Source organism: Chlorocebus sabaeus, chromosome 16, assembly GCF_047675955.1.
Source record: "Chlorocebus sabaeus isolate Y175 chromosome 16, mChlSab1.0.hap1, whole genome shotgun sequence".
In the NCBI taxonomy this organism is placed as follows: Eukaryota; Metazoa; Chordata; class Mammalia; order Primates; family Cercopithecidae; genus Chlorocebus; species Chlorocebus sabaeus.
Window position 1 is genome coordinate 71,000,041 of NC_132919.1, and position 12,155 is coordinate 71,012,195.

The following is a 12,155-nucleotide window of genomic DNA, read 5'->3' on the forward strand; positions in this document are numbered from 1 at the left end:
CTGTAATTCTGAAAATTTTTTTGTTTTGCTCCACCTTATTCTTTTTTTTTTTTTTTTTTTATGGGTATAGTAAATGCCCCAGGGCTCTGACCTAACTTCAGAGAAGTGTTCAAGAAAAAGAAATTATCCAATTGCTGATTACCAAAACTGTAACAAGGATTAAGAAGTGACAGAGAAAAGGAACACCCTCAAAGTGTGTATATATAGGCCAAAAAGGCAGCCTTGAACACATCGTTTGTCATCACCTCTCCTATTCACCTGGACAAGCTCACGTTTGCAGGAACACGATGTCTCACTCGACTCGTGTCTCCTCCTCCAGGGCTGGAGGCAGCAGCTCAGCCAGGGTGTCTGCTGGTGGAAGCAGCTTCAGTGGTGGAAGCAGATGTGGTCTGGGGGGCAGCTCGGCCCGGGGCTTCCGAGGAGGAACCGGCGGCTGTGGCCTGAGTGGGGGGTCTAGCAGTGCTTTTGGGGACAGCTTTGGAGGGGGCTTTGGTAGCTGCTCAGTAGGGGGTGGTTTTGGGGGAGCTTCAGGCTCTGGGGCAGGATTTGGCGGGGGTTCTAGCTTTGGCGGGGTCTCTGGATTTGGCAGGGGTTCTGGATTCTGTGGGAGTTCTGGATTCAGCAGTGGTGCTAGTGGAGGTCTCTACAGCTATGGTGGTGGTACGGGAGGTGGTGTTGGCAATGGGGGGCTTTTCTCTGGAGGGGAAAAGCAAACCATGCAGAACCTCAATGACCGCTTGGCCAATTACCTAGACAAGGTCAGAGCCCTGGAGGAGGCTAACACTGATCTAGAGAACAAAATCAAGGAGTGGTATGACAAACACGGACCTGGGTCTGGAGATGGTGGATCTGGAAGAGATTATAGCAAATACTATTCAATAATTGAAGAGCTCAGAAACCAGGTGAGACTCTATCTGTGCCTGAGTTTCTAGTATTTGTAGATCTTTCACTTCTTTTTGGATCATGTACTACAATGAAAATTTTAAGTTAAGAAATTATTTGAAAATATATTTGCTTGTTACACATGCAAAGTGGGACCTGATGTGTCTTATTATAATACTTTAAGTGACATTAATTTTCTGTTTCCATCTCAGTTTCAGTATTTCTACATAAGAGGAAAACTTATACAATACCAGGCAGCTAATTATCATTTATATATAAGAATGACGGCAGTGAGTCAACATTAGTTTAATTATTTATGATGAATTCTGACAGACTGACATATTTTATTGTCTTACTAGATTTAAATATTCTTTAGGATGATTTTTTTTCCTAGAAAATCTGGTGCAAACATTACATAAGAATGTAGCAGAATCTAAAATATTTAGCCACTTTTGTATGGGAAATAAATTTTTAAAGACTTTTTTGGAAATGAAATACAATTTTTGCACTATTTCCTGAAAAAGTGCATGAGATAATCTAACAAAGTAGCAGAAACATGCAGAGGGCTATATCCTGTAAAACAGGTTCCTGTGCCTAGTCCAATAAATGTGCAAATGGTTATCTTTTTGCAGAAAGTTGTAGTCCTAAATATACCAGCCCCAGATATACAGGTGTCATTACTAAGTAAGTTTGCAAAGCAAGTCACCTCTAAAAGCTAATAACACAGGCCAGGCACTGTGGCTCACACCTGTAATCCCAGCACTTTGGGAGGCTGAGGCAGGCAAATCACTTGAGGTCAGGAATTTGAGATCAGCCTGGCCAACATGGTGAAATCCCATGTCTACTAAAAATACACACACAAAAAAAATTAGCTGGGCATAGTGGCACACACCTGTAATCCCAGCTAATCAGGAGGCTGAGGCGCAAGAATCACTTGAACCTGGGAGGCAGAGGTTGCAGTGAGCCGAGATCTCACCACTGCACTCCAGCCTGGGCAACAGAGCGAGACTCTGTCTCTACACACACACACACACACACACACACACACACACACACAAAGAGCTAATAACACAGGCAACATCTACCCTTACAGGTAGGCATGCAGACACAAGGTAAAAATCATTCGTGATTCACTTACTATTAACATCTTTTTTAGATCATTGCTGCCACTGTTGAAAATGCTGGGATCATTTTGCAGATTGACAATGCCAGATTGGCTGCTGATGACTTCAGACTGAAGTAAGAAACATGAAGACTTGAAAACAAGTGTTATGGGGAAAAAAATAAATTTTATTTCATTTTATAAATAAATAAATACACACACACACACACACACACACACACACACACACACTAGAGGATCAGGACCTAAATTTACAAACATCCCAAGGGTACACTTTAGACCATTATTTCATCAAAAAGAAAAAGAAAAAAGAAGGAGGCAAATTTAGAATGAGAATTTTATTACAAAAAATGTTAGACATGATTAGAATTAACATTACACTGGTATTTTTCTTTACGAGGGAAAATTTCCCAAGAGAAAACTTAGTAACCTTTATTTATTAAAATGCCCACAGGTGAGAAGTTCTTCAATATGTAAGAACGGAAAGTACTCTTTGAAACACGGCCAGGTGAGCTTACAGTACTTTTTGCCTTACTGCTGTCCCTTCCAGGTATGAGAACGAGCTGTGTCTCCGGCAGACCGTGGAGGCTGACATCAATGGCCTGCGGAAAGTCCTGGACGACCTGACTATGACCCGCTCTGACCTGGAGATGCAGATTGAGAGTCTCACCGAGGAGCTGGCCTACCTGAAGAAGAACCACGAGGAGGTAGGAACATGCTCTACATAAATGAATAACTCCTGCTAACATATTTCTCCCCACATGCATTCTATACAAATAAAATTGGCTGGGTGCAGTGGCTCATGCCTGTAGTCTCAGCTACTCTGGAGGCTGAGGCAGGGGGATCCCTCGAGCCCAGGAGTTGGAGGCCACAGTGAGCTATGATCATGCCACTGGATTCCAGTCTGAGCAACAGAGAGATAGTGTGTCTCTAAAAAAGTAAAATAGGCCGGGTGCGGTGGCTCATGCCTGTAATCCCAGCACTTTGGGAGGCCAAGGTAGGCAGATCACGAGGTCAGGAGTTTGAGACCAGCCTGACCAACATGGTGAAACCCCGTCTCTACTAAAAACACAAAAATTAGCAGGGCGTGATGTCGCCCAGCTGTTGTGCCTGCAATCCCAGCCACTCAGGAGGCTAAGGCAGGAGAATCGCTTGAACTGGGGAGGCGGAGGTTGCAGTGAGCCGAGATCAAGCCACTGCACTCCAGCCTGGGCGACAGAGCAAGACTCCATCTCAAAAAAGAAAAAAAGTAAAATAAACTCAATTTTATCTAAGTGAATTTCCCACACACTATGACCAGGAAACAAAAGTAATCATGAGTAAATTCTATCTAGATTTGATTTTTTTTTTCCTTTCAGTGTCCTATTTCCAAATTGTTGTCTAGGCACATTTTAGGAAGTCATCGCTTTTCTTTTTTTTTTTTGGATTTTTAGTAGAGACGGGGTTTCACCATGTTAGCCAGGATGGTCTCAATCTCCTGACCTCGTGATGCGCCCACCTCAGCCTTCCAAAGTGCTGGGATTACAGGCATGAGCCACTGCACCCGGCCTGGGAAGGCATCGCTTTTCTATTTGCATCACAATGGTCTTTTTCCCTTCATGCTAGGAAGTGAAGAGTATGCAAGGAAGCTCTGGAGGGGAGGTGACTGTAGAAATGAATGCTGCTCCGGGGACTGACCTGACCAAATTACTGAATGACATGAGGGTGCAGTACGAGGAGCTGGCTGAGCAAAACCGCCAAGAAGCTGAGGAGCAGTTCAATAAGCAGGTAGATCCTCCCTGCTGAGCACCTAAGCCAGTAGCCACACACATGCCGCTTCTGCTCCGTTCACCAGCCTACAACAGCTGCATTATATTTGTATTTAGAGTGCATCACTACAAGCACAAATCTCCACTGATGCTGGGGCAGCCAGTTCTGCCAAGAATGAGATAACAGAACTGAAACGTACCCTGCAAGCCCTGGAAATTGAGCTTCAGTCCCAACTGGCCATGGTATGTGCAAATAGCTTTTCACATTTTCCAACAGGGAGTTAGGCAAGTGTAATTTTCTTTCTTTGCCAAGAGGTTCACTAGGCACATAAAAAAGGCGGTGTTAAGGAGAACTGCATTATGATTATAGAAAGCATTAAAAGTTAACGTACTCTATTTCACATAAAAGATTTAGTTTAAAAAGAAGTGCCAACCAAAATTGAAGAAGCAATGATATTACAATATAGGTTATATGGTGAAGCTACACTTCTAGTGCCACATAAAATTGCATTTTTAAAAAATCATCCACTGATTTATTTTCATCATGAATTTTTTATTTGCTTTTTCTCTTAGAAAAGCTCCCTGGAAGGAACCCTGGCTGACACAGAAGCTGGCTACGTGGCTCAGCTGTCAGAAATTCAAACGCAGATCAGTGCCCTGGAGGAGGAGATCTGCCAGATCCGGGGTGAGACTAAATGCCAGAACGCAGAGTACGAGCAACTGCTGGATGTCAAGACACGCCTGGAGATGGAGATCGAGACCTACCGCCGCCTGCTCGATGGAGAGGGAGGGTAAACCAAAGTCGTGAACAAACTAAAATGCATACCTTAGTGAATTTATTTTATAAAACCAAAATGAGACTCAGGGGGTAGACTTGTATATAAAGAGAGTAATAAAATAACAGACACAAGCTCGGTGCAGTGGCTCAGGCCTGTAATCCCAGCACTTTGGGAGACTGAGGTGGGAGAATCACGTGAGCCCAGGAGTCCAAGACCAGCTTGGGCAACAAAGCAAAACCCCGTCTCTACAAAAAATAATATTTAAAAAATTAGCTGAAGGCTGGCGCAGTGGCTCGTGCCTGTAATCTCAGCACTTTGGGAGGCCAAGGCAGGCAGATCACATGAGGTCAGGAGTTCGAGACCAGCCTGGCCAATATGGTGAAACCCTGTCTCTACTAAAAATACAAAAATTAGCCAGGCGTGGTGGTGCACACCTGTAGTCCCAGCTACTCAGGGGACTGAGGCGGGAGGATCACTTGAACCCAGGAGGTTGAGGCCGCAGTGAGCTGCAATCATGCCACTGTACTCTAGCCTGGGTGACAGAGCGAGACCCTGTCTCAAAAAAAAAATAGCTGGGCATGGTGGTGCACACCTGTAATCCCAGATACTGGGGAGGCTGAGACAGAAGGATCACTTGAGCCCAGGAGTGCAAGGCTGAACAAGAAAGTAACAGACACAATCCAATTAAAACACATCCAAAGCTTCATCTTGAGGAATCCCCAGGGCGGAGGGTTTCTCCTGCCTTTGCAAACTGCAAAGGAAAACAATTCTTTTTTTTCTCCAGTTGTTCTAGTTTTGCAGAATTTGATGGTAGAAACTCAGGATCCACAAACATGGGATCCAGGGATCTGGTATCTGGTGACTCAAGATCTGGAAGTTGTTCTGGTCAAGGACGAGGTAGACATTTTTTTTAATGTTGATGATAATTCTGTAATTTAAAAGTAAAGGCATACTTTGCTTGTCATACTAAAAGTGTCTGCTATTGTTTACATAATCCTACCCAGAGAGAACACGTTGAATGCATATGATTGCATTTCTCTTGCTCTGTGTTTCTGTGATAGTTTCCAGACTGACATTGCAATCCCATGATTTTCAGATTCAAGCAAGACTAGAGTGACTAAGACCATCATAGAGGAGTTGGTGGATGGCAAGGTTGTCTCGTCTCAAGTCAGCAGTATTTCTGAGGTGCAAGTTAAATAAGGAACTTCCAGATCAACAAGAGTGTCTTTCAAAGAAAAAAAAAATCAAGGACACAAGTGAAGAAATGGCATCAATCTAGGCATATTTCTGGATAATTTCAGGAAAAGCTTCAGTCCAGAAATGGATGACTAGCCAATTTTTCTGCATCTTCTTCTTTCCTCATTAGAATGCTCTTGAAATAGCTGAATTAACAACCTTGCTCTAATTGTTTCTTTGCTTCAATAAATTTACTTTTGCAAATTCATTTGATTATTACTTACTTTTTTAAAAAGTATTTTACCTAGGAAGGAAGCTATCATTGATGATCTAGCTGCACGACTATATTACTAACATCAGTTCATTGTTTATATCTTCCTGTTGTAACCAAGCGAGTTATAGAGAAAAGCCACACTCTGAGACTAATTCAGGAGTCTTTTTATTGCCAGCGACCGAGAGATGGCTGGAGCTCAAAATTCTCTCGGCCCTGAAGAAGGGGCTAGATTTCTTTTTATACTGTGGTCTAAATAGGGGAGGGGAGTTTAGCTGAAGCAATTTTTACAGGAGCAGAAACAGGCAAACCAATGAACAAAGATTAATTGGTTACAGAAACAGTTACAGAAAAGTAATCAGTTCCAGGTGCAGAGGCGCAAACTATCACAAAGAGATAATGCAGGGGCTTTGGGTACCATTCCCCGAGTACGTCCCCAGGAACTGCTGATTTAGCTTGCCTCAATATTTTATCAGTAAGTGCATTCCTGGATGTGCTTGGAGTCAGTTTGCACTAGTTATGCCTTTAAGGGAGGGGGGCTGCAAGTGGAAAAACAAAAATGGAATCTGTCCGGCTCTCTCAGCTAAGAGAGACAATCAGGTTAAAACAAGGTAGGGTATCACATTACCTTCTTTATGCAATTCAGATTATAGCCATTTTTTTGATGTGGGCATTTTTAATGGTATTGCACAAGAACTCAGTGGCACAATAGCTGAAATTAGACTACAGTGTCAACAGCTTAGCCCACAAAAAAGGATGCGATTATTTTAATAATCAACTTATAATTAATGTCTAGTTTATATATGTCCATCACTGAACTCGATATTTTATAAGATAAAAAAGAAACTCATAATCTCCCTCCTACTTCAAAAAGCTCATATTTCAGCAGAGAAGAAAAGCTAAAACACGAAGAAGACAGCAAGCAATAAAAAGCTGTGAATAGTAAAGACTTGATTTCACAATCTGCATCAGAAGTGACATAGGAATCAGACATGTGTGTTTACAGGACATTTAGGACAGGGGTCAAATAAAGAGTCTTGGGAAACAAGATTGGCTGTGTGATATGGCATCTGATTTCCTGAAACCTTGAAAGCCCCAAAGAGAAGAGATCCTCAGGCACTTGTTCCCCTGCCAAATCTAGCCACATCTTTAGCCAAAACCGGCCACTTCACCAAGCTGGTATTTCTTTTCCCCACTCTCCACTGCTAAGATCTTTCACCCCATTGGTGGTCACAGTCCTATTCTTTCATTTCTACAGTATCCCTGGGGCCACATGGCTTTGTCTTGTCCTGTGTGGGATGATGAAACCTGTTAAGATTGTGTGGGAGGTGGTACGGGCCCCAGGAAGAACCAGGCATAGCACCAACCCAGGATGGCTGTGGGCTTTCTCAATCAAGGAATTTAAATGCCCATATCACAAATTAGAGAATCAACTCTACAAGCCAGTCCTCAAGGAAAGAACATAGGATGTGGCATAAAGAGTCAAATGTAAAGTTATAAAAAGACAAACCTGAACATGTATCTTCCAATATAAAACCAATTAAGAACTATATGAGCATATCAAACCTAACATCAAAACAGGTAGTTTTTCATCTTCCAGGCGCATCGAATAAAACATAAAATGAACCTCTGGGTACATTATGACTTCTGCTTAAATAGCTAACCACAGAATAAGGTTCATAGCTAACCACAGAATAAACATTAAACCACTACTCAAAGAAAAAGAGCAATGTTAAGTTGCTTAAGTCAAAGCCGTTTTCCACCATCAAATCATTACAATAAATAAAACCCTGAACGCTGCTTCTCCACTGAAACACTAACAGTACGGACCAGTTCATCCAACCTGGATTCATAGCTCAAGGGCAGAAATGGAAATCTGCCATAAGCAGCCTGCAGAAGGTAAGTCATCCTGGCCCCATCAGTGAAGCCGCTCTCTGTGGGTCTTCTCAAGCCTAACCTTTGAGCTGTGGATTTTGGCCACCTGAGACCTATGTTCATGGCTAGTATTATCTTCATGTCAAGGCAAAAGTATGGGGCTACTCCGAAAATCATTTCGAGGTGAAAAGCCTCACGCTGTTCTTCCTTGGCATGCGTTACGATGCTGCGTTTGTACTGAACGATTGTTCACAAATACAGAAAACGCCCCATCATAGACACCAGAACACTGAGACACAATAGAATGTGTTATTAAGGGCATGTTCAATTTTGAAAACTGAAACTATCGAACCATTTTGGATCATAAAACTTATTTAGAGTGCCGAATAAAAAGTTAAGGACACGGTGTTCATACATTATTACTTGCCTTAAAATCATTGTAAAACTCTATAATAGGAATATGTTTATTGTGAGACCCTCAAGTTCAGCTCTCGAGGCAATTTTTTGTTTTGTTTTGTTACAGGGTCTCGCTCTGTTGCCCAGGCTGGAGTGTAGTGGTGCCATCTCGGTTCACCTGCAGTCTCAATCTCCTGGGCTCAAGCAATCCTCCCACCTCAGCCTCCTGAGTAGCTGCAGGCCACCAAGTCCCAGCTAATTTTGTTTATTTTTTGTAGAGATGGAGTTTCAGTATGTTGCCCAGGCTGGTCTCAAACTCCTGGGCTCAAGCAATCCTCCCACCGCAGCCTTCCAAAGTGCTGGGGTTATAGGCATGAGCGACTGCACCCAGCCTCAACGTTTGAATGAGAGGAACATGTTTATTTTTTCTGAGAGTGGATTTACTGTTAGAAGAGAGAGCTCATACCCACATGTACACAGGCTTTCTTTTTTTTTTTTTTTTTTTTTTTTTTTGAGACAGAGTCTTTCTCAGCGCCCAGGCTGGAGTGCACTGGCGCGATCTCGCCTCCACCTCCCAGGTTCAAGCAGTTCTCCTGCCTCAGCCTCCTGAGTAGCTGGGATTACAGGTGCCCGCCACCACGCCCGGCTAATTTTTGTATTTTTAGTAGAGACGGGGTTTCACCATGTTGGCCAGGCTGGTCTTGAACTCCTGACCTCTTAATCCGCCCACCTCAGCCTCCCAAAGCGCTGGGATTATGGGCGTGAGCCACTGCGCCCGGCCTTGCACATGGGTTTTCACCCGTTGACTTTTGAACCAGAGATTCACAAGGTTGTTTTTTCTTTCTGACCTCAGGGAAGTACACACAAGAATGATGAGAATGGTCGATGTGGCATCCATCCTCACAGAGATTAGAAACAAGAAACAAGGTTCACAGCAGGCAGCTCAGAGGAAACCGGTAAAGTATTTGAAGCTCTAAGAAAAGTGGTCTAAACTTGCTGGACGACTTCATGGAATTAGACAGTGTTCACCCAGGAGGAGACAAACTGGTGAATACAAATCACCCAAAATGAAGCTCAAGTAATATTATCCACACAACCTCCTCAAGGAACAAAATACTGCAAGTAACAAACCACTTTAAAAACTTTGCAGTGACTGAGATATGACACTTGGGTAACAGAAAATATTGATCAAGCCCTTCTGAAAACAAAGTACTCATTTGTAATATCAATGTCTATATGAAATGACGAGGCAGGAAAGAAGCAAATGTTAATAGTTCAACCACTTTTTTTTAAAGTTAGCACTTAAATAGCAGGTAAAGGACAAGCCCGGAGGTATCCTGTATACAAAGCTTGGATTTCCAGAGAGGGGGCACGATGAAGTGATTTTGCTGACAGAACCACAAGGAACACGAAGGTACATGCGAGCTTATAACAAAATTGTGATAGGATGTGCACTGCGTGCCTCAGTCACCCAGGCTGGAGTGCAGTGGCGCGATCACGGCTCACTGCTGCCTAGACCTCCTGAGCTCAAGTGATCCTCCCACCTGAGCCCCCTGAGTAGCTGGGACTACAGGTGTGCTCCACCATGCCCAGCTAATTTTTGCATTTTTTGTAGAGATAGGGTTTTGCTGGGATTACAGGAATGGCTCACACCTGTAATCTCAGCACTTTGGGAGGCTGAGGTGGGCGGATCACTTGAGCCCAGGAGTTTGAGACCAGCCTGAGCAACATAGTAGGATCCCATCTCAACAAAAAAATACAAAAATTAGCTGGGACTGGTGACATGTGCCTGTAGTCCCAGTTACTCAGGAGGCTAAGGCAGGAGAATCGCTTGAGCCCAGGAGGTTGAGGCTGCTATGAGCTGTGATGGCACCACTGCACTCCAACCTGGGTGACAGAGTGAGATCCGGTCTCAAAAAGAAAAAAAAAAAAAATTAGAGAAAGTGTACTGTATGTGGTTCCACTTGTGATGTAAAAGCATTACAATAAATTAATGTCTATAATTAACCTATATAGATGTTTCTATAATAAGTGATGTCAAGCATAATAATTTTTTGAGCAATCCAAATGAGAAAAAATAGGAGGGGAAAAGGAATTTATATTTCATAAGCACGTGTTATGTATATAAATACTTTGTATCTATGTTTATATTTTATTTCACTTAATCCACAAACTCTCTGATGTAGGTATTACCGCTCCCATTTTATAGATGAAGAAAATGAAGCTGAGAGAGGTCATTTATTTAAAGGCACATGGCAAGCAAGTGGAAAAGTTACCAGTTAAAGCCCCATCTCCTAATTCCATGAGCTAGAATTCTACTCTACCAAAATAAGTGAAGTTCTGTAGTTTCATATCCTAAACTCACCGAGAGGCCTATTTCTGTCAGAGGTACCCCCCAAAAGTACTATTTTTTTTTTCATTTTTCCAAAACCGCTTCTCCCTCAACTAAAGTAAACAGGGAGGCTTCAAAAATTTCCAGAACAGTTTTCTATCTGTCTACAGGAGAAATCTGTTGATGTTGGAGACCAGAAGAACCAAAAAAGATACCTATTGGTCTGAGTTCAGATAGAAAGCAGGCTATCACGTGCCCCTGTGGTCACTAAAACTGAAACTGGATTTCAAGTTAAGGGCAAAACCAGAGGAAGACCAGCTTCCTAAGCAGGACAGGAGCATCTCGAAATGACCTTCATAATCTTACAGTGGTAGCAATTGGAGGAAACTATTTCATTGAAAACCAATTTTTAAAAAATAAAAATAGAGACAGGGTTTCAATATGTTGCCCAGGCTGGTCTCCAACTCCTGGCCTGAAGTGATCCTCCTGCCTCAGCCTCCCAAAGTGCTGACATCACAGGCATGAGCCACCATACCTGGCCAAAAACCAACTTTTTATGTGCAGAAAGTACATATGATATGTAATTCCAAGCAAGAACCATTCTAAAATTTTTATAACAATAAGGTGGGGAGGTGATCCTCTGCAAAGAATTTTATTAAAAAGTTAGCACATGTATTTGGAGAAATGTAATCACATTTCCAAGCATCGTCTCTCATCCTTAAAAAACCTCTACTTGTGCAATTCAAAACTGAAATGATTAATGCCCAGAATTTACTGACCTGTGGAAAGAGTTTTATCACAACTATCACAACTTTTGTTAACTAATTCTAACACTTTCATCTTTAGACACACACGCTGCTTTTAGCTTGCAGCTATCTGTAAATAAATTGCTTCGTATGATCTTTATTAATTTTAAACAAATTGCTTCATGTGATTTTTTATTTGTTTGCCTAAGACCAAGACACTAGACTTTTAAATCTCCATGATAGTTTTTATGCAAATGAGGGCTTTGTTACACCAATTCAAGATGAGGTAACTTTGCTTTCCCCACTGGTTGTTCCACACCCAAATTTTCCATGAAGATTCAATATCATGGCTTGTGATTTCTATTACAAACATAGCAACATAAAATTCCCAGAATTTTAAAGAGTTGGGTGGTGACTTTTATTCCAGCCTCCCACCCAGAACAGAAATTCTCCCTGAAAGATTATTCTAGGTCTTCAGTCTCTGGCTGAAGGTGCCTGGAACTTGGAAAGATCATGACTTTGTAAGGCAGTCCATTTCATTTAAGAACAGGTGTAATGTTAGAAATGTCTTCGTTTCCAAATCTGTCTCCCTGTGTAACTTCCAGCTCTTTGATTCTGGTGTAGCCCTTTAGAGCTATTTTCAAATGACCATCGTGTCTCCTCTTTTCTAGAAAAAAATCCTAATTTCTTTAGCCATGCTTCATCTGGCATTGTTTCCATACTCTTCATTATATGGGCCAGGTGTTTTGGATGTAGTTAACGTATTTGCTATTAAATATTCCCTCTAGGATAAGACATGCAAAACTAAACAGAAGGGCCAAGAGTTG

General features: G+C 42.2%; 1 protein-coding gene across 1 annotated transcript; it reads left to right on the forward strand.

The window, feature by feature from the left end:
* Nucleotides 1-234: 234 nt before the first annotated feature.
* On the forward strand, nt 235-5,974 carry KRT24 (keratin 24). The gene is made up of 8 exons (XM_008012772.3): nt 235-902; nt 2,039-2,121; nt 2,556-2,712; nt 3,611-3,772; nt 3,871-3,996; nt 4,327-4,544; nt 5,317-5,429; nt 5,629-5,974. Exons 1-8 carry the CDS (start codon nt 288-290, stop codon nt 5,730-5,732), a joined length of 1,578 nt encoding a protein of 525 aa, XP_008010963.3. The 5' UTR covers nt 235-287; the 3' UTR covers nt 5,733-5,974.
* Nucleotides 5,975-12,155: the final 6,181 nt, after the last annotated feature.

Excerpts from the sequence above, each read along its gene's own strand:
- KRT24 (XM_008012772.3), top strand. The coding sequence starts at position 288 with ATGTCTCACTCGACTCGTGTCTCCTCCTCCAGGGCTGGAGGCAGCAGC. Across the intron at positions 2,122-2,555 it reads GCTGATGACTTCAGACTGAA|GTATGAGAACGAGCTGTGTC; the intron begins GTAAGAAACATG and ends TGTCCCTTCCAG. Across the intron at positions 3,997-4,326 it reads TTCAGTCCCAACTGGCCATG|AAAAGCTCCCTGGAAGGAAC; the intron begins GTATGTGCAAAT and ends TTTTTCTCTTAG.